The sequence below is a fragment of the Myotis yumanensis genome, unplaced genomic scaffold (genome assembly GCF_028538775.1).
Source record: "Myotis yumanensis isolate MYYU_CA2020_CCGP unplaced genomic scaffold, mMyoYum1.0.hap1 SCAF_4, whole genome shotgun sequence".
Lineage (NCBI taxonomy): Eukaryota > Metazoa > Chordata > Mammalia > Chiroptera > Vespertilionidae > Myotis > Myotis yumanensis.
The window spans coordinates 113,402,360-113,424,672 of NW_027223755.1; the positions used below are offsets into that span (position 1 = coordinate 113,402,360).

The window sequence follows — 22,313 nt, forward strand, 5'->3', positions numbered from 1 at the left end:
ACTTTGATGCATTCTCTTCAACAGCCAATCAATATTAATACTCTTATTGATTCAATCACATGCTATTTAGAATTATGGCTGCACAGCAAACTAGGCAATATGTTCAGAAACATTCTCCTTCTGGATGAAGAGAATCAGAAGTAATGAAATGAACAGCCATGAACATAAATATCCCTTCAGGAGGTTTATTCCATTATTACAGAACATGTTCAAAATCCAATCAAGAGCTGCTTTTTGATAGAAAAATCTTTTTTGAGCCTGCCTTTTATAAATCCTCCAGGGTTCTGTAGGCAACGTTTAATTACAAACTCAAATTAGGGAGAGCAAACAGTGCCTCTTTTAAGGTTCTTTTTCCAATTTAAAAAAAAAAGACACCCCACCCCCCGAAAAGAAAGATGTTACTTGTATCCTGCCACTCAGTGAACAAGATGGGATTTAATGCTCTTACAATGCCACTTCTTCAGAATAACCTGGGTAGAGGCCAAAGCTTAAGCCAACTGTCTATGTAAAAAGAAAGTAAAAAGCAGGTGTTTTCTGGATTTGGCACCAGAGCCCCTGGGGCAAAATCAGGTCCTTGTTTGCAAAGGAAGCCTAAGGGCCAGCTCAGTCAGATGAGTCATGTCTGGTTGTTCCCCTTGCTTCTTGATGTACTCCAGAGTTTTCACCTGGGAGGAAAAGGAAGGACTCATCTTTCTGTTCATAATTCCCTATCCTCGGAGCCAAGGCTGCAACAAACCAGCCATGCTGGGACCTTCTAATTTTTTCTTAGCAGAGGACAGATCAAGTCTTTGGAGGACAAAGGAGGAAAAGAAACCAGCAATATCCTATATAATAAAAGCCCAGCAACCAAAACAGTGGAACGACCAGAGACCAGAACACCACGGCCCCTTGCCCAGGCTGGCCCCACCCCCCAGGGAGTGGTTAGGGGCAATCAGGCAGGCAGGCAGAGGCAGTTAGGGATGATCAGGCAGGCAGGCGAGTGGCTAGGGGTGATCAGACAGGCAGGCAGAGGTGGTTAGGGACAACCAGGCAGGCAGGTGAGTGGTTAGAAGCGATCAGGTAGGCAAGTGGTTAGGGGCAATCAAGCAGGCAGGCGAGCAGTTAGGAGCCAGTGGTCCTGGATTGCGAGAGGGTGCAGGCGGGCTGAGGGACTACCTCCCATCCTGACCCCCCATGCACAAATTTCGTGCACCAGGCCTCTAGTCTTTACATAAAACCTCCTGGGTTACCAACTGCCCTCAAATCCATTTGGATTTGAACATGAATGACTGATCTTTTAATATGTGTAGTTTTTATTCAGAGGGAATAAACTTTCAATGTTGTTATATTTTGTAGAGCAAGAAAAGGACCCTGCAGAGATCTGGGGCCTAGCACCTCTAGGAGGGGAAGCAGGGCTCCTGGCCCCGATGCTGTGCTGCACCAGCCATGCTCTGGCCAGGAGGCTCAGGTAGCTCACCACACCCCCCGGACCCCAGGGGGGTGGGGGCCCCCTTGAGTCTCACCATGGTCCTGGTGTCCGCATAGCCATGCCTCTGGACCAGGTGCCACAGGTTGACAGACAGCTGGTTGAGCCTGTTGTTGCGCAGATCCCCATGGGCCAAGATGCTGTTAAAGAAGGAAAGACCCAACAGGCTTTGGCGCTTCAGGGCCTGAAACAGAAAAGGGAGGTTACTGTCTGGCACTGGCCAGGGCTGGGGCCAGACAGTGGTGATGCTGGCCTGGGTCAAATGCCAGCTCTGCCACGGGCCTCCTGGAGGGCAAGCTGACTTCCCTCCCGAGTCCAGCTTCTGTGCTGGAGGCACAATGTCACAGCCAGGGGAAGGGATGAGTGAGATGAGGTACGTAAAGCCCTGCTGCTTTGGAAAAGAAGTGAAACGATCATTCGCAGATGACACAGCTATAGAAAGCGAGCCCTAAAGACCCCACTGAGACACGGTTAGAGCTGACAATAAATTCAGTAAAGAAGCAGGACACAACATTTGCATCAAAAAATAAATTTTACACCCTAACCGGTTTGGCTCAGTGGAGAGAGCGTCGGCCTGCAGACTGAAGGGTCCCAGGTTCGATACCGGTCAAGGGCATGTACCTGGGTTGCGGGCATATCCCCAGTAGGAGGTGTGCAGAAAGCAGCTGATTGATGTGTCTCTCTCATCGATGTTTCTAACTCTCCCTCTCCCTTCCTCTCTGTAAAAAAATCAATAAAATATATTTTAAAAAATAAAAATAAAAATAAAAAATAAATTTTACCACAGAGGTGAAAGCCATGTACTTGGAAAACATTGTTAAGACAATGAAGAAATTGATGACACAAATAAATGGAAGCATAACTGCTCATGAATAGGAAGAAGTACCATTAAAATGTCATACTACCCAAAGCAATCTATACATTCAAAGCAGTTCCTATCAAAATACCAATGGCATTTTTCACAAAACTAGCACAAATAATCCTAAAATTTATATGGGATCCCAAAAGACCCCAAATAGTCATAACAATCTTGAGAAAGAAGAACAAAATTGGAGGAATCACATTACCTGATATCAAACTACACTACAAGGCCATAGGAACCAAAACAGCATAGTACTGGCATAAAATAGATATACAGATCAATAGAACAAAATAGAGCCCAGAAATAAACCCACACCTTTATGGCCAATTAATATATGAAAAAGGAGGTAAGAACATGCAATGAGGTAAAGACTGTCTCTTCAATAAATGGACAGATATATGAAAAAACCACTTTCTTATATCATGTACAAGAATAAGCTCCTTGACCCCCTCCTCTCCACTCCTGCCCCACTCCCCAGGCCTACATCACACTATTATCTGTGTCCATGGGCTATGCATATCTACACTAATAAAAGAGAAACATGGTAATTAGCGTAAGACCACTACCCTTTTCATTGGCTAATCAGTGAGTATATGCAAATTAACTGTCAGCCAAGATGGCGGCCGGCAGCCAGGCAGCTGGAAGCGAACATGAGGCTTGCTTGCTTCAGTGAAGGAGGACTCCAACGTTCCCCGCCTGCCTTGCCGGCCTCTTAGCTGGCAGTTTGAAACATTCTAACAAATATAGAAGCTAAACAAAAGGCCGGGATCTGAGAGCTGGAGTTATACATTGTTTCAATTATAGAACGCAAACAAACCAGCGGAAGCCTCAGAGCTAGAGCCAGAGCTAAAGCTGGCCCAGAATAAAATTTAAAAAAGAGAAAAAAAAAGAGTGGTTGGGAGCTTCAATCAACAACCGCCAGCCTGAAAGCAGCCCTCAGCCCCTCACCCAGACTGGCCAGGCACCCCAGTGGGGACCCCCACCCTGATCCAGGACACCCTTCAGGGCAAACCAGCCAGCCCCTACCCATGCACCAGGCCTCTATCCTATATAGTAAAAGGGTAATATGCCTCCCAGCACCGGGATCAGCGGAGCAGCGAGGCCTCCTGGCACCAGATCAGTGTGACAGGGGGCACGCCCAAACCCCCTGATCGCCCTGCGGCTCTGAGTGTGACAGGGTGCGGGGCCACAACCTCCCTATCCGCCCTGCTCTGTTCATGACAGGGGAAGGCGACCCAATCCCCTGATTGCCCTGTGGCTCTGTGTGTGACAGGGTGCAGCGCCCCAACCCTCCCCCCCCCCGCCCCACAGGCCCTGCCTCTGTGTGTGACAGGGTAGAGCCATAACCTCCCCATCGGCCCTGCCCTGAGTGTGACAGTGGCTGCGCCCCAACCCCCTGATTGGCCGTGCTCTGTGGGTGATAGAGGGCGGCGCCCCAACCCCCTGATCTGCCCTGCTGTGTGTGTGACAGGGGGCGGTGCCCTAACTCCCCTATCGGCCCTGCTCTGTGCGTGACAGGGGGGAGCTCCCCAACCCCCTGATCACCCTGTGGCTCTGTGTGTGACAGGGGGCAGTGCCCTAACTCCCCTATTGGCCCTACTCTGTGCGTGACAGGGGGGAGCTCCCCAACCCCCTGATGGGCCCTGCTCTGTGCGTGACGGGGTGGTGCCGCAACCTCCCCATTGACCCTGCCTTGAGTGTGACAGGGAGCAGTGCCCCAACCCCCCAATCAGCCCTACCCTGAGCGTGACTGAGGGTGGCATCTCAGCCTCCCAATCCGCCCTGCTCTGTGCATGACAGGGGGCAGCACCCCAACCCCCTGATTGGCCCTGCTCTGAGCCCGACCAGGGGCTGCACCTAGGGATTGGGCCTGCCCTCTGCCACCCAGGAGCAGGCCTAAGCCAGCAGGTCGTTATCTCCTGAGGGGTCCCAGACTGTGAGAGGGCACAGGCCAGGCTGAGGGACCTCCCCTTCCCCCCCGAGTGCACAAATTTTTGTGCACTGGGCCTCTAGTCCTATATAATAAAAGCCTAATATGCTAAGTATCCAGTTGGCCATTCAACCAATCAAAGCATAATATGCTAACGATATGCTAAGGCCGCTCAACCACTTGCTATGACGTGCACTGACCACCAGGGGGGCAGACAGTCGACCAGTTGCTATAATGTGCACTGACCACCAGGGGGCAGACGCTGCAACCAGGTTAACTTGCTGCTGGGGTCCGGCCAATCGGGACTAAGCGAGACAGGTTGGACATGCCCTGGAGCCCTCCTACGGTCCCTCCCTGGCCCCAATTGTGCACCAGTTGGGTCCCTCAGCCTGGCCTGTGCCCTCTTGCAATCCAGGACCCCTTGGGGATATCGGAGAGCCAGTTTCAGCCCGATGGTGGAAGAACCGTTCTCTATGACACGCATTGGCCACCAGGGGGAAGACGCTCAAGGCATAAGCTGCCCCCTGGTGGTCAGTACTCTCCCACAGGGGGAGCTCCGCTCAGCCAGACGCCGGGCTCAGAGCTGGTGAGCGCAGTGGCAGTGACGGCAGCCTCTTCCGCTCTGTGGCAGCACTAAGGATGTCCACCTGCCGGCTTAGGCCCACTCAAGATCCCCTAAAGGCTCCAGGACTGCAAGAGGGCGCAGGTTGGGCTGAGGGATCTGTCCCCTGCCCCCCGAGAGCACAAATTTCGTACACCAGGCCTCTAGTATGCATATAAGTTCTTTGTTTAATCTCTTCCTGTCTCCCCATCCCCTTCCCTCTGAGAATTATTAGTCTGTTTCATGTTTCCATGTCTCTGGATGTATTTTGTTTGTCAGTTTATTTTGTTCATTAGATTCTACATATGAGTGAGATCATGTGATATTTGTCTTTCTCTGATTTGCTTATTTCACTTACCATGATACTCTCCAGGTCCCTCCATGCTGTCTCACAGGGTAAGAGATCCTTCTTTTTTACTGCTGCATAGTTTCCTGGGTGTAACTGTACCACAGCTTTCTTATCCACTCATCTACTGATGGACACTTGGGCTGTTTCCAGATCTTAGCTATTGTAAATAATGCTGCTATGAACACAGGGGTGCATATATTCTTTCTGATGAGTGTTTCAGGTTTCTAAGGATATATTCCTGGAAGTGGGATCACTGAGTTAAATGGCAGACCCATTTTTAATTTTTTGAGGAAACTCCACACTGTTTTCCTAATGGCTGCACCAGTCTGCAGTCCCACCAGCAGTGTACGAGGATTCCCTTTTCTCTTCATTCTCACCAGTACTTATTGCTTGTTGATTTATTGATAGCCAAAGTGTCTATTCAGGTCCTTTGCCCAGTTTTTAATTGTATTGTCTGTCTTCCTGGGCTGAGTTGTAGATGTTTTAATGTATTTTGGAAACTAACCCTTATCAGATGTATAATTGCCAAGTATGTTCTCCCTACAGTGGGCTCCCTTTTCACCTTGTTGGTGGTTTCCTTCCTGAGCAGAAGCTTTTTTGTTTGATGTGGTCCCATGTGTTTATTTTCTCCTTTGTTTCTCTTGCCCGAGGTGTTGTCACCAGTGAAAATTCTGCTCCATGTGATGTCTGATATTTTGCTGCCTACATTTTCTTCTAGGATTTTTATGGTTTCCTGACTTACATTTAAGTCCTTTATCCATTTTGAGTTTATTCTTGTGTATTGTGTAAGTTGGTGGTCTAGTTTCATTTTGTTTGCATTTATCTGTCCAAATTTCCCAATACCATTTATTGAAGAGGCTGTCTTAACTCCATTGTATGCTCTTGCCTCCTTTGTCAAATATTAATTGAGTGTAATGGCTTGGGTCGATTTCTGGGGTCTCTGTTCTGTTCCATTGATCTATATGCCTATTCTTGTGCCAGTACCAGGCTGTTTTCATTACAGTGGCTTTGTAATATAGTTTGAAATCTGGTATTGTGATCCCTCCAACTTTATTCTTCTTTCTCAAGATTGTTGAGGCAATTCGGGGTCTTTATTCAATTGACAGCTCAATTTTGAAAATGAAATGTGTTTTATTTTATTTTTTTAAAAATATATTTTATTGATTTTTTACAGAGAGGAAGGGAGAGGGATAGAGAGTTAGAAACATCGATGAGAGAGAAACATCGATCAGCTGCCTTCTGCACACTCCCCACTGGGGATGTGCCTGCAACCAAGGTACATGCCCTGGACCGGAATCGAACCTGGGACCCTTGAGTCCGCAGGCTGATGCTCTATCCACTGAGCCAAACCAGTTAGGGCTGAAATGTGTTTTAATAAGCACTGCCTTTATAATTATTCAAAGTGTGTGTACATCTTCTTTTGGGGGACACCCTATATGTAAGACCTAGAACCATAAACTTATTAGAAGGAACCATAGGCAGTAAATTCTTTGACATTTATCTTAGTTATTTTTTTTTTATAGATATGCCTTCTTAGGCAAGGGAAACGAGAAAAAATAAACAAATGGGACTACATCAAATTTAAAAAGTTTTTGCACAGCAAAGGAAACCATCAACAAAACAAAAAGACAACCCACTGAATGGGAGAAAATATTCTCCAATGATACATCCAATACAGAATTAATATCCAAAATTTATAAACAACTCATATAACTTAACACCAAAAATCCATTAAAAAATGGGCAGAGGACCTGAATAGACATTTTTCTAGATGACACTGAGAAGGCCAATATACAAAGAAGCTCAACTCATCAGAAAAACACAAATTAAAACCACAATGAGGTATTACCTCACACCTGTCACAGTGGATATCTATCATCAATAAGTCAACATTCAAGTGTTGGTGAGGATGTGGAGAACAGGGAACCCTTGTGCACTCTTGGTGGGATTATGGGTGCGGGTACCATGGAAAACAGTATGGAGTTTTCTCAGAAAATTAAAAATAGAACTACGTATGATGCAGCAATTGCACTGCTGGGTATTTATCAAAGGAAATACAAAACACTAATTTGAAAATATATATTCACCCCTATGTTCACTGCAGCCTTATTTACAACAGCCAAATAAGGAAGTAACCCCAGTGCCCATCAGCAGACCCGTGGATAACGAAGAGGTGGTGCATGTATACAGTGGAGTATTAGTTGGCCATCAAAAAGAATGAACTCTGACCACTTGTGACACATAGATGGACCTAGGGGCACTACACTGTGATGTCCCTGGGCAGTAAGGGTCCCCGGGAGGCAGCAGGCCCACCAAGAGCTGAGCGAGGCTCCATGGTCACATGTGAACACATCACTCCCATGAACGTTTCCAGAATGAACCCACATCCAACCACCCGGAAAATCGTGCCTTTAGAGCAAGCGAGCGAGCAGCAGGGTTGGGCTAGCAGGGCACCCACCTCGTCCTTGGCCAGGGCCCTCAGGTGCTCCAGTATCTGGACCATCACCGTCTCACACAGCTTGTTGTTCTCAGCCAGAAACTTGGAATCTCCCCCGTAGAGGCTGTCGTTGGAGTCCACTAAGGAGACAAAGCAGAGTGGAGACATTGTGGCTGCGCTGGTGGGCGCCAGCGGGCGGGTCAGCAGGAGCGGGAACCACAGCAGGGCAGATGGAACGGCCAAACTTCCCACCAGGCTTGGAGCCTTCTGGATGCTGGAGCCAGAGGCCAGGGTGTGGAGTGCCATCAGAACCCTGGCGACCACCAGGCAGGGCCAGCACCACGTGCCTCCTGGTGCCAGGCACTGGGTGGGATGCTTTCAGCATGGACCGCGAGTCCTCACAGCCAGAAGATACTGACATCTCCCCTGGATGTGACATCTCCTCTGGACCGATGGGAAACAGGCTCAGAGGTGGTCCCAGCTGGTATCCAAAGCCAGGAAGTCCTGCTCTGGGGCCTCATCTATTTCCACTCAGCCAGCTGCCTGCCTAGTCCCCCACAGTGGGACTGTGCTCAACCTCATTAGCCCTCAGAGAAATGCCCCCCACCAAGCTCCCGCAGGCTGACTCTAAAGCTCTGTATGTCTCCTGCGAACTTGAATCCTTTGAAAATCTCTTGCCCAAAAGTCCCCCCTCTGTGTCTAGTCAGCTGGGCCTTCCCCCTCCTTCCTGTGGGCTGAACGAACCCAGAGCTGACCCTTGGGGAGGGAGGCGAGGCAGGCTGGCTTCCACGTGTTACCCTTGGAGCAGTCTCCGAGTCGGCACATACAACCCACTGCTCGCTCTGTAACAGTCGAGCAGTGCCTGGTGTATTTTGGACCGGAATGCATTTAAAGTCCCTGTGTGAGGCTTCAGTAGTTTTATTTCTTTCCTCTGTCCGGGGTGGGGGAGGGGAGGGGCAGGGCTGCTGTGACATTTAGGGCCCATAACGATGCCACAGCCCTGCCCGCAGAGCCCGCTCTTTCCCTCCCGGCAGTGCCCATGTGCGCTCACTCCCTGATTCCTCGCGGCCTGGATGTGGTCAAGCATTGTCCCAGGTGTGGTGACATCTGATAAACCAGAGGCCATGCTGGTAATTGCACTAATAAACTTTGTGGTTTAAGGTATTTAATAAAATGAGTTCAATTCAGCGCATCTGCAGGAATATAACTTGCTGTGCTCTTAATTGTCCAGGCCACAGGGAAGTTGAGAAACAGTCCATGGAGCCCTCCCACCTAGAATCAGCCCTCCTGCTGCTCTTGGGCCCACCCTCACCTGCCCCCCTCCCAGCGGTGCACAAGCACAGCCTGAAAGGAGAGGGCCGTGATGCTCAATCCCCCCCTCCCAACCCCCTCCCCCTCCGTCCCCAAGTGCTCTCCCCGTCCACACTGCACGCCCACTCTCATGCATGAAGCACTGGAGTTCTTGATCTAGATAACGTCAAAACTTTCTCTTCATTAATCTGGAAAGAAAGCAGCCAAGCCGTCCTTCATAAATGCAAAAAGTATCTGGCCCAGCTTTTCAGAAGCCCTGACCCTCGCTGGTTTGGCTCAGCAGATAGAGTATCGGCCTGAGGACCTGTAGCTCAATTACAGGTTCCCTGGCCCTGGTTGGGGTACATGCAGGAGGCAACCAATTGATGTGTCTCTCTCAGGTCGATGTTTCTCTCTGTGTCTCCCTCTCCTTTCCACACTCTCTAAAAACTAATGAAAAAATATCCTCGGGTGAGGATTAACAGAAAAAGGAAAATAAAAGGCTGCCTAGAATGAGGAGGGGGTGGGGAAGGGAACTTGCAGCCCCAGACTGCTTCCTACTGACAGGTCAAGTCACCAGTGCATTCGAAGTAAACAGCTGGGCCAAGAGGAAGGCAAAGAAAACCCATCCTTTCGCTTGCTTTCCTCTCTCAAAGCCAGGAAGGAGCCTCAGCCTGTAACTCTAGCCACGCCCCTTGTAGCTCCGCCCTGCGGTCTCCCTGTGTGGGGAGGTCACCTGGAGAGGAGAGCCCTCCTCGGAAGGGGCCTCTGTACAGACCCCTCCACTTGCCCAACACAAAGAGGAGATAAACTGCCCACAGATACAGGGACTGTGTTCAACCTCATTAGCCCTCAGAGAAATGCAAATGACACGCATCAGAAGGTCCCAATCACAACAACCGGCCACACCGGGACGACTGGAACCCTTCATGACAAGTGTCACTGGTGCAACCTTTGAGAAACTGCCCAGAACCAGCAGAGCCGAGCGTCACCATTTCAAGCAGCTGAGGGCACACCCAGCACAGTGTGCACAAGAGCCACATGCACTCAGACAGCCAGGCTGCAAACACAGACGCCTGTCATACAGGGAGTGAGCCCTGGTGCACCACCCCGTGGGCAGACAGGGCAGTGTGAGTAGGACTGCAGTTCCAGCTCAGAGGAATCTCACAGACTCAACATGGAATAAAGAGGCCAGACACCAAAGAATGCTTCCTGAATGAGCTCATTTACATAAAGTCAAAATGGCAACGAACCGGGAGTGCCAGCGGGCAGGCTATTGCCATCTGGAGAGGAGGGCACTGGTGCCACTGGAGCAGGCGTGGGCCTGGGGACCAGCAGTACCCAGCTTCCTGCTATAGGTGACTACCCGGGTGCACTCACTGTGTGACAGCTCACTGAGCTGTGTAGTCTGTGGTATGTACGTCCTGTTATACTTAATTAAGACGTTTTTGCTTTGTAATCAAGGAGGTAGCATAATATGTGCCCCACAGTCCTGCATGTGAATTCCACTCCCCTCACGAGGGCCTGGCCCCTGATCTCTGTGGCTGCTAAACCACCTGGTCTTTCCGAGTCTCTGCTGGTGGATGCGGACGCCTGTCCTCATCACGGTGCTGGGAGGGTTCAAGGAGAAAGAGGCCCCTGGAGTCGGGGTGGCAACTGCCTGCAGTGGAAGCTCCCCTCCCCTACAGGGCCAGCCTCCCTGAGAACAGCTCTCCCACCAGCTTCCAATCCCGGCCACAGAGCCCTGAGAGCTAGGGCTGGGACTCCCCACTCAGACTTGTGCCCCGAACCTTTCACACGGAGAGACCATTGCTTAAACCCCAAAGTATACAATTACTGGCCAAAGCATTTTTAACAACAGGGCCATTTTTTTGGAAATCAAAAATTAGAACTGAGGCTCAGAGAGCAGTGGGCTGGAACTGGGACGTCTCTGCCACACACAGGATGTGAGGTGCTGCTCCCAAAGCTGCAGCAGCAAGTTCAGGCCAGCAACACCAGCCACCACGCCATCCTTCCTCCCAGCATCTGCCGGGCTGGCTGAGCTCGGCACCACTGGGAGTCATAGGCAAATACCCAGACCAGGGCCGCCTGAGGCTGGGGTCTGAGCAGGCCGGTGCCTGCCACCAGCCGAGGCTGTTCTGTAGGACCCCACAGGCAGCAGCGACCCAAAGAGGAATTTTCTGGATTCATCTCAGTGTCAAATCTGGGCCCCTGAATGTTTGTTAGAAGGCACAGATCTCAGGTCTCTTCCTGGGACTCTAATTTAGAAGGGCAGACGGGCTCAGGAACCAGGTAATTCTTACACTGGGCAAATTTAGCGAGACGCTGGACTGGAAGTGGAAGTCCGTGGTAGGTAAGCACAAGGCAGATTAAAGGAAAAAAAAAGAAGACAATTTTACTAGACTCTCATGAAACTTCAGCCCCATGCACTTGGTGGCAGGCCTGGCTACCTTTGTCCACGTGGTAGAGGTAGGTTTCCTGGCTCATGGCGGACAGCAGGTGCAGCACGTAGGTGTAGATTCGGATCCTGTCATCACTGGTGTCCTCCCAGGTGTAGTCCTGGATCACGTTGAGAAGCTCTCGAACAAGGAACAGGACCCCATGCTCAGGATGATCCTAGCGGAGAACCATAAAGGCACATGTTCCCAGGTCTGATCAAGAGAAAAACCCAGACGGAAACTCAGGGCCCTCCCCTGTCAGCTGTGGAGATGAAGTGCCTGAGACTGGCTATGAATAGGCCTGGGAGAGCTGTGGTCAAACCAAAGTGAAATGCTAAGATGCCACCCACCCCACTCGGCAGCACACTGCAGGCTGGGCAGGCAGCTCTGAGAGCCTCCCTGTGTGGCCCCAGGTACGGGAAAGCAGTTACCTGTTAGCTAATGGCCTGCTTACAAAGCTACAATCCTGCTCTCACACACGGAGCAGTGAACACCCATCCTCCAGCTACAGACACCAGGCGCAGGCCTCGGCAGACGCACAGTCCTGCCTACTCCACGTGAAGCTCCCAAAGGACGCAGTTAGCACGAGGCCCTGATGTAAAAGCAGCCTCGCTCGGGAGGGCACTCTGCATCGCTACAGCTAAACTGAGGACCCTCTCGGGAGAAGGAAAATCCAAGACAGTCGCAGAGCCGGTATGAGTATTTCTCAGATGCTGAGCTGGATCGAAAAGGAGTGTTGGGATGCAGAAAAGTCTGCTGCTTTGATTCCGTTCCAAAAAGGACTATTGGACTGTGTGGCTCCCCTGCTCACACCCTTTAGAGACCCCACCCACCAAGTCCATGGTCAGCGCTTGTCCTCAGGGCCTCTGGTGAGGCTGGCACCTTGTCCTCGCCCATGCTAGCTGCCCCTATAGGACTCCTGGGACAAGCTGGGCCACTCGGATCCTGCAGGACACAGGGCACATCGAAGGTTTAGTGGCACTGTCTGGTAAAGGATTAATTATAAGACGAAGGGAACTGGGGAGGCACCCAGGGCCTAGCCACAGCAGGAAGCGTCCCCACCCTTGGGCTGAAAGCAACATCACTGGATGGTCAGGCTCTGCAGCAGGAGAGGTGCCCGCAAGGCCCTGGGGGTAGCCTTTAAGAAACCACATCCCCCACTTGCTGCCCCACCTCTGACCCCATGCCTCTGGCGCCAGCTGGCTGAGCCGGGAGCTGGAAGCCCAGGCAAGGCAGCCCCAGAGGCCAGGCTCCCAGACAGCTAGGATGGGGGTGCTGAGGCATCGTGCCAAGGAGCTCTGCCTCGGGCCCTCCTGCTCCCTCCGCTGGACTCTTTACCTGCGAGACTTTGTCAAGGCCGCGCCGGCTCCAAGACAGCCTGGACCAGTGGTCGGCAACCAGTGGCCGCGAGGTCCAAAAGGTTGGTGACCACTGGCCTACATCTCACCTCATACCTTAGCTCCTCAAGGCTCCCCATCGTCCTCCTCTTTGCTACTTTAATCCTCACCGGAGGATATGTCTATTGATTTTTTTTAATTTTAGAGAGAGGAGAAGGCGGGGAGAGAGAAACATCAATCGGTTGCCTCCCCTATGCGCTCCGACCAGGCTCCCCTCATCCTTCTTTTCCCCAAGTCATCCCGCTGTCTCCTCCAGGGCGGGCCCCACCGCCTTAAGTGATCGTCTTTACTCCTTCAGTGACCCCCACAGCACCTCCTGGTCTGTCTGTTTCTCTCTCATTCCCGCCTGCAGCCTCCAGGACAGACTACCCATCGTGTTTGCCAAGAGCGCACCTCCAGTGTGAGCGGTGCCCCCCGGTTCCTGGGAGGGTGGTGGGCACAGAAGGCACTCGGTAAGTAGTGTTGCATGGATTGTACTTTTGAGCACCTTCTCTGTGCTCAAAGCACTGAGGTGGCTATAAAAACAGAATAGTAGCTGACTTTTATGGTAGCTTTTCTATGTTCCGGGAAGATGCTGTCATGATATGATGACACTCTCCCTCCACACCCCCGTTTCAGGTGGGAATACGGCCGCTGAGAGGGTTAAGTGGCCCAGAGACCCAGGATATGCACTGGCAGCCCCGCTCCACACCACCACACTCCTCCCGGAGGCACTCACACCGCCTCGGCACAGAGGAGACCTGGCGACTCGTGGAGCTGGCTCCTGGGTGCTGACCAGTCTGACAGGGGCTAGAGGACAGAGGGGCTGTGGCAGGAGGGTGGGCGTCGGCCAGCACAGCCAGCATGTCTGAACCCCATTTCCCCTGGGTGGGAGTGAGGGGCGGCTGAGACGGTGTGGACACCTGGAGGAAGACAGGCCACCCCACGGTAGGCAAAGTGCCTAAGTGGGGAGGCGGACGAAGGGAGCCTCGGGCCTTTGACAGACCTGCCCCAGCCCTAAACTGCATAAGCTGCCCTTCCACAGACCAGCCCCTCCCATGCACACACAGGTCTAGTAGATGCAGACACAGCGTGAACACTGTGGTGGCTACTGGCCCATTGTAAGAGGCATATAAATGTTGGCTGAATAAATAATAAAGATCCTTATTATTGCACTGGAGGCCCAATGCACAAATTTGTGCACCAGTGAGGTCCCTCGGCCTGGCCTGTGGGGTTGGACCAAAACTGGCTCTTCGACATCCCCAAGGGGTCCTGGATTGCGAGAGGGCACAGGCCAGGCCGAGGGACCCCACCAGTGCACAGTGGGGGCCAGGGAGGGATGTGGGAGGTTGGTCAGCTGGGGAGGGACTACGGGAGGGCTCTAGGGCATGTCCAGTCTTTCTGACAAAGTCTCGATTAGCCGGACCCCACCAGCAAGCTAACCTACTGGTTGGAGCGTGTGCCCCCTGGTGATCAGTGCACGTCATAGCAACTGGTCAACCAGTCGACTGTCTGACCCCTGGTGGTCAGTGCATGTCATAGCGTGTGGTTGAGTGGCCTTAGTATATCATTAGCATATTATACTTTGATTGGTTGAACAGCCAACCAGTCCACCAGACACTTAGCATATTAGGCTTTTATTATATAAAACTAGAGGCTTGGTGCATAAAATTCGTGCACTGGTGGGGGGGGATGTCCCTCAGCCCAGCCTGCACCCTCTCCAATCTGGGACCCCTTGGGGAATGTCTGACTACCAGTTTAGGCCTGATCCCGCACCAGCAGTTGAACATCTCTCTCACAATCTGGGACTGCTGGCTCCTAACCACTTGCCTGCCTGCCTGATTGCCCTTAACCGCTTCTGCCTGCCAACCTGATCACCCCCTAACTGCTCCCCTGCTGGCCCCATCGCCCCCAACTGCCCTCCCGATTGCCCCAAACGGCCCTCCCCTGCCGGCCCGGTCGCCCCCAACTGCCCTCCCCTGCAGGCCCAGTCACCCCCAACAGCCCTCCCCTGCTGGCCTGGTCACCCCCAACGGCCCTCCCCTGCCAGCCTGGTTGCCCCCAACGGCCCTCCCCTGTTGGCCTGGTCGCCCCCAACGGCCCTCCCCTGCCAGCCATCTTGTGATGAGGTGAGGGCATCACGTGAGGGCGTGACACCACCTAGGGTTTTATTATATAGGATAGCATGATGTCCACACCACGTCTTGTGTGGCCAGTTACACACAATCTGTACCTGACCCCACCCAGTGGGCCCAGCACCAACACAACCAGTGGGCTTCACACCACACAGCGAGTGACCTAACTAGCTACACAAGTGGCACTGAACCCTGTGGGAGCAACCACGCCCAAGTGGGTAGCCCCTGCACAGCACCTCCTATAAAGTGACCGAGGTTTATCCTTACAGCCACCCAGCAGGAAGAGTAACCACACATGAAAGGGCTAACAGCATTCAAGACACAACTACAATGAAGATGCCTGCACAGAGCCCACAGAAACATCCCTGGAGCACAGAGCTCAGGTGATGTGGAGGACTGTGCCACTGAGCCCCAAGGCTCCCGAGACTGCATGTGCACCGCGGCTCGCACACCATGGTTGGAGTGAGCCTCACAGTCAGCCACGATGGGCCAACACAATCAGGAGTCAGGTACAATAGGAGCGCCCACATAACCCCCACCAGGGGCCTTTCTTAGAGCACCCAGCTCAGGAGATCAAGGAGACTGCACCACTGGGCCCCACAGGACACCTACTGCATAATGTGACCACCCAAAGACTGGGACTCACAGAAGTTCTACCTAATACACAGAAACAAACACAAAGAGACAGCCCAAATGGAGAGATAAAGTGCAGGCCCCAAATGAAAAAACAGGAGGCATCTCAAGAAAAAGAGCTGGCCGAAACCGGTTTGGCTCAGTGGATAGAGCGTCGGCTTGCGGACTGAAGGGTCCCAGGTTCGATTCCGGTCAAGGGCATGTACCTGGGTTGCGGGCACATCCCCAGTGGGAGATGTGCAGGAGGCAGCTGATCGATGTTTCTCTCTCATCGATGTTTCTAACTCTCTATCTCTCTCCCTTCCTCTCTGTAAAAAATCAATAAAATATTAAAAAAAAAAAAAAAAAAAGAAAAAGAGCTGAATAAAATGGAGGCAAGCAATTTATCAGACATAGAGTTCAACGTAATGGCTATGAGAATGCTCACAGAACTTAGTGAGAACTACAACAGCATGAGGGGACATAGAAACCATAAAAAGAACCAGTTGAAAATGAAGAATACCATATCTGACATCAAGAATACACTGAAAGTGATAAAAAAGTAGGTTAGATGAAAGCAGAGGATCTAATCAGTGATTTGGAAGACAAAATAGAAAAAAAACCAAACACCCAATCAGAGCAGCTAAAGAATTATTAAAAAGCAGGAGGAGAGAGAACCTAGAGAGAGAACGAAGAGACAGGACTTGGCTGGAGATCCTAGACAGAACCTAGAGACAGAACCTAGCGAGAGAACATGGCAAAAGATCCTGGACAGAACCTGACTACAGATCTTGGCTGGAGAACCTAGACAGAACATGGCGACCGAACCTGGCTGGAGAACCTGGCTGGAGAAGCTGGATGGAGAACCTAGCAAGAGAACATGGCTACAGAACCTGGCTGGAGATCCTGACCAGAACTTGGCTGGATACTAACCAGAATTTCGCTGGAGACCAGAACTTCGCTGGAGATCCTGACCAGAACTCAGCTGGAGTTCCTGGCTTGAGATCCTGGAGGGAGAACCTCACTATGCTGATCAACTGAACGCTGACCCCGTGCCATTCCTTCTTCGCCGACTCCGTCCACACCTTTGGGGACCCCTGGACCTGCTGGAGTTGGACCCCAGCAACAGTAACATTACATGGCACTTACTATAAGCCAGGCACTCTTCTAAGAGCAAATATACATGTTACTTTAATTCTCACACATAACCTTATGAAGTACATTTTGATCATCCTTATTTTACAGATGAGGAAACTGAAGTATAAAAATGCTGAGATAAAGATCTGGGATTCAAATACAGCCAATATGGTTTTAGAGGACACACCATTAACCACTATGCAATGTCACTCCAAAACAAGTAAATTACCAAATAAAATAATTAAGCAGAGGAAGCAGACAAATGGAAAAAAAAAAAAAAAAAAGGCAGGAGGAGAGTTTAAGAGAACTTTGGTATAACATGATTATAACAACATCCATGTCGTAGGGGTGCAGAGGAGAAGAAAATAAGCAAGGGAATAGAGAAGCTGTTTGAAAAAATAATCACAGAAAACTTCCCTGACCTGGTGAAGGAAAAAGTCACACAAGTTCAAGAAACACAGGCAGTCCCAATCAAGACACAGCATAATTAAAATGGCAAATGTTACAAAGAGAGACTCTTAAAGGAAACAAGAGAGAAACCGTCAGTTACCTACAAGCAGCTTCCATAAGGCTATTAGCTGATTTCTCAACAGAACCACTACACGTTAGAAGAGAATGTCATGAAATACTCAAAGTAATGAAAAGCAAGTATCTGAAACCAAGACTACCTACCACAAGGCTATCATTCAAAACTGAAGGCAAAATAAAGAGCTTGCCAGACCAAAAAAAAAAAAAAAAAAAAAAAGGCTAAAAGAGTTCTTCTTTGTCACCACGCCAGTATCGCAAGAAATGTTAAAAGAATTGCTTCAGGAAGAAAAATACATATATAGAAAAAAAACATAGGTATAAAGGAATAATGACAATAAATAAGTACTTATCAATATAACCTTAAATGTAAACGGACTGAATGCTCCAATCAAAAGACATAGGGTAGCTGAATGGATAAGAAAACATGACCCATATATATACTGTCTACAAGAGACTCACCTCAGAACAAAAGATTCACATAGGCTGAAAATGAGGGGATGGAAAAAAAAAATTCCATGCAAATGGAAACAAACTAAAAAAAGCTGGGGAAGCAATACTTATATCTGACAAAAAAGACTTCAAAACAAAGGCCATAACAAGAGACAAAGAAGGCCATTACACGATATTAAAAAAGTTGATCCAACATAGGGTGGCTTGGTTGGAATGTCATCCTGTGCACCAAAAGGTTGCAGCTTTGAGTCTCATTCAGGGCACGTTTGATCCCCGATCAGGATGCACACGGGAGACAACTGATTGATGTTTCTCTCATATCAATGTTTTTCTCCCACTTCTTTCCTCTCTCTAAATTCAATAAAGACATATCGTGGGGTGAGGGTTAAAAAAAAAAAAGGGAAAAAGAGGACATAACCCTTGCAAACATATGTGCATCCAATAGAGGAACACCTATATATATAAAGAAAATCTTGGTGGACTTACCAGGAGAGATTGACAGCAATACAGTCACAGTAGGGAACTTTTTAAAACCTCACTATCATCAATAGATAGATTTCCAGACCAAAAAATCAACAAGATGGATTTAATTGATATTTATAGAAAATTTCACCTCAAAGCAGCAGAATATACATTCTTCTCAAATACACATGGAACTTTCTCAAAGATAGACCACATGTTAGGACACAAAGTAAGTCAACAAATTCAAGAAGACTGAAATCATATCAAGCATCTTCCTGGATCACAATAGTATGAAACTAGAAATCAACCACAATAAATAAAGCTCAAAAATATTCAAACACATGGAGGCTAAACAGCATGTTATTAAACAATAAAGGGATTATCAATGAGATCAAGGAAGAAATCAGAAACTTCGAGGAAACAAATGAAAATGAGCACACAACAACCCAAAATCTATGGGACACAGCAAAACCAGTCCTAAAAGGTAAGTTCATTGCATTACAGGCCTACCTCAAGAAGCAAGGAAAACCTCAAATATACAATCTAACCCAGTGGTTGGCAAACTGCGGCTCGGCAAACCGCGGCTCGCGAGCCACATGCGGCTCTTTGGCCCCTTGAGTGTGGCTCTTCCACAAAATACCGACTTCTGCGCATGGGCCACGAAGTTTCAATCGCACTGTATGTGCGTGCCCGCATGTGGTATTTTGTGGAAGAGCCACACTCAAGGGGCCAAAGAGCTGCATGTGGCTTGCGAGCTGCGGTTTGCTGACCATGGATCTAACCATACAATCTTTTAGCCTACCTAAAAGAACTAGAGAAAAAGCAACAAGCAAAGCCCAGAGGAAAGAAATGATAAAAATTAGAGTGGGAATAAATAACATAGACACTAAAAAACAATACAAAAGATCAATGAAACAAAGACCTGGTTCTTTGAAAAGATTGATGATAATTTAACAAGTGTTATCAAGAAACAAACAGAGAGGACACAAATGAATAAAATCAGAAATAAAAGAAGTAACAACTGACATCCCAGAAATACAAAGGATTGTAAGAATATACTATGAACAGCTATATGCCAATAAATTGGACAACTTGGGAAAAACAAATAAATTCCTAGAAACATACATTATTCCAAAACTAAATCAGGAAGAATCAGAAAACCTGAATAGACCAATAATAACTAATGACATTGAAGCAGTCATCAAGAAAGTCCCAGTGACCAAAAATCCTGGACCGGATGGATTTACAGGAGATTTCACCAAACATTCAAAGAACTAACACCTATCCCTTCTCAAACTGCTCCAGAACATCCAAGAGCAGGGAAGACTTCTAACCTTTATTACGAGGCTAGCATCATCCTAATCCCCAAACCAGATAAAGACACTACAAAGGAAGAAACTGATGAACATAGATGCTAAAATCCTCAACAAAATATTAGCAAATTGGATCCATCAATACATTAAAGAGATCACACACCATGATCAAGTGGGTTTTATTCCTAGGATGCAACGTTAGTACAATATTCAAATATCAATAAATGTGATACATCACATAAACAAAATGAAAGATAAAAATGACATGATCATATACATAGAAGCAGAAAAAGCATTAGATAAAATCCACCATTTACAATAAAAACACTCAGCAAACTAGGAATAAAGGGAACATACCTCAACATGATAAAGACTATGTATGAAAAACCTACAGCCAACGTCATACTCAGTGGGCAAAAATTAAAGGCGTTTTCCTTAAGATCAGGAATGAGACAGGGCTGCCCTCTTTCACCACTCTTGTTCAACATTGTACTGGAAGTCTTAGCCACAGCGATCGGACAATAAGAATAAAAGGCATCCAAATTGAAAAATAAGGAAGTAAAACTCATTTCTTACAGATGACATAATGTTGTACATAGAAAACCCTGAAGACTCCACCAAAAAACTACAAGATTCAATAAATTATTTTGGCAAAGTAGCAGGTTACAAAATTAATATTCAGAAATCAGTAGTATAATAATGAACTATCACAAAGAGAAACTTGTGATAACAATTTGATTTACAATTGCAACCAAAAAAAATAAATAAATAAGGTACCTAGGAATAAATTTAACCAAGGAGGTTACTTGGAAAACTACAGGACATTGAAGAAAGAAATTGAGGAAGATTCAAGTAAGTGTTCATGATTTGGAAGAATTAACATCATTAAAATGTCCAAACTACCCAAAGTAATCTACAGATTAAATTCAATTCCTATTAAAATACCAATGGCATGTTTAACAGATCTAGACCAAATATTCCAAAAATTGATACGGGCTCAAAGAAGACCCCCTATAGCTGCAGCAATCCTGAGACTACTAAGAAGCTAACTGCACTGAAACAGTCACCAATGTTTCTTCAGGATAGGTGTCATGTGTAATCTATGACTCCTTGGTGAATGCCTTTAGATAACAGACATAACAATAAGACCAATAACTTCTGTGCTTTTTAGGGAAAAAAGCACATAATCAATGTTCTGAAATATCTTTCACACCTGGATTGTAATATGAGCATATTGGTGATTCTCTCTCTCTCTCTCTCTCTCTCTCTCTCTCTCTCGGTGATTTCTCTCTCTCTCTCTCTACCTATCATCTATCTATCTATCTATCTATCTATCTATCTAAATTATCTATCATCTATCTATCTATCTATCTATCTATCTATCTATCTATCTAAATTATCTATCATCTATCTATCTCTCTATTTATCTATCATCTATCTAAATTATTTATCTATCATCTATCTATCTCTCTAATCCTCGCCCAAGGATATGACTTTCATTGTTTCTAGAGGAAGAGGCAAGAAGGGAGAGAGAAACATCAATCAGTTGCCTCATGCACATGCCCCAACTGGGGGTGGAACCTGCAACCTGACTGGGAATCGAACCCGAGACCCTTTGATGCCTGGGGAGATGCTCCAAACAAACCACCTGGCGAGAGCACACTGCTGATTAATCTATTGGTGACAAAGTCCCAGATACTAACGACAAACACTGGCTCAGTGCCTATAATTTGGAGCGGAGGGAGAGGCTACATCTCATGAGGTTTGTAAGAACAAAGACGGCATGCTTTCTAGCATCTAAATTCATGGCCGCCTTGCTGACCCGCAGGCATGGCTGGAGCCTCGACTCAGAGCCCCTCCTGTGCATGTCCTGGGGGCGGGGGATTCCCGCCCAAGCCTAACTGCTCACCTACCTTCCACACGAAATGCCAGGATCCTGCCAACAACACCCCTTTGGTATTGGCTGTCATGGTTTGGTTTCTAATACTTGCCATCCCCGTTTTCAGCGCTTCCTATGGGCAAAGTCACTGTCCCAACCACATATGCATATTCACTCATTTAATCCTCATCAATACTTAGATGTAGATACTACTATTATCATTATTACTATTCCTATTTTATAGACAAAGAAACTGCAGCCCAGTAATATCATCTATTACCCAAGACTGCAAAGTGCGGAGGGGGCCTGGGAGTCCATCCTAGGCATTGTGTTCCTGGAGCCTGCACCCCTAAATCACTAAGTGAACCCCCTGGCCATATGAAGAGTCTCAACTAATACATTCAGGACACAAAATGTGTGGGAGCCTGCACCCCTAAATCACTAAGTGACCCCCCTGGCCATAGGGAAAGTCTCAACTAATACATTCAGGACACAAAATGAGTGGGAAATACACTGAGACATTCAAGCATCTGACTACAAACCAGCACAGACAGAACACCCCTCATGCTTAGGGCGGAGGACGCCCACATCAGCAAGTCAGAGACAGACACCACCTTCAGCTCTCATGGGGGACGCACCGGAACTATTAACAAAGTCGAGAAGAAATTGCAGAGGAACTCCAAGAGGAAGGGTTCTGACGGCCGCATCTTTCCATCGATATTGATCGTCTTGGGGACTTCTGGGATGAGGCTGATGGCGGCTTTGAAAAAGGCATCAGCTGCAACACAAGAAAGTCCATCAGGGAAACTGAAAAAACACAGGCTCTGCTTTCTTCTCCACAGACCTGAGGCCCGTCCTGAGAGTCCCAGGGAGTTGTCTGCACAGCTGGGATGGCAGGCAGGCCCGAGAAAGGTTCCCGAGAACTGACTGAGGGTGGGCACTCCCAGTGGAGGTGCTGCTGCTGCCTTCCATCCTCCCTTCTTCTTTGACCATCAGTCAGAGAACCTTTAGCCAAAATGGCTTTAGATTATTAAGTGAAAAAAGAAGTG

At 48.5% G+C, this 22,313-nt stretch overlaps 1 protein-coding gene across 3 annotated transcripts in view; it reads right to left on the minus strand.

Annotated features, from left to right (window-relative positions):
- Positions 1 to 171: 171 nt before the first annotated feature.
- VPS35L (VPS35 endosomal protein sorting factor like) overlaps positions 172 to 22,313 on the minus strand; it is a 159,258-nt gene continuing 137,116 nt past the window's right edge. For 2 of the 3 annotated variants that reach the window (XM_070413730.1, XM_070413729.1), the window contains 5 exons: positions 21,903 to 22,042; positions 11,385 to 11,550; positions 7,666 to 7,784; positions 1,503 to 1,649; positions 172 to 665 (listed from right to left, as the gene is read on the minus strand). In XM_070413730.1, coding sequence (XP_070269831.1) covers positions 567 to 665; positions 1,503 to 1,649; positions 7,666 to 7,784; positions 11,385 to 11,550; positions 21,903 to 22,042 — 671 coding nt within the window. In that variant the 3' untranslated portion in view covers positions 172 to 566. The remainder of the gene's footprint in view (positions 666 to 1,502; positions 1,650 to 7,665; positions 7,785 to 11,384; positions 11,551 to 21,902; positions 22,043 to 22,313) is intronic. The other variant, XM_070413731.1, reaches the window with a different exon arrangement.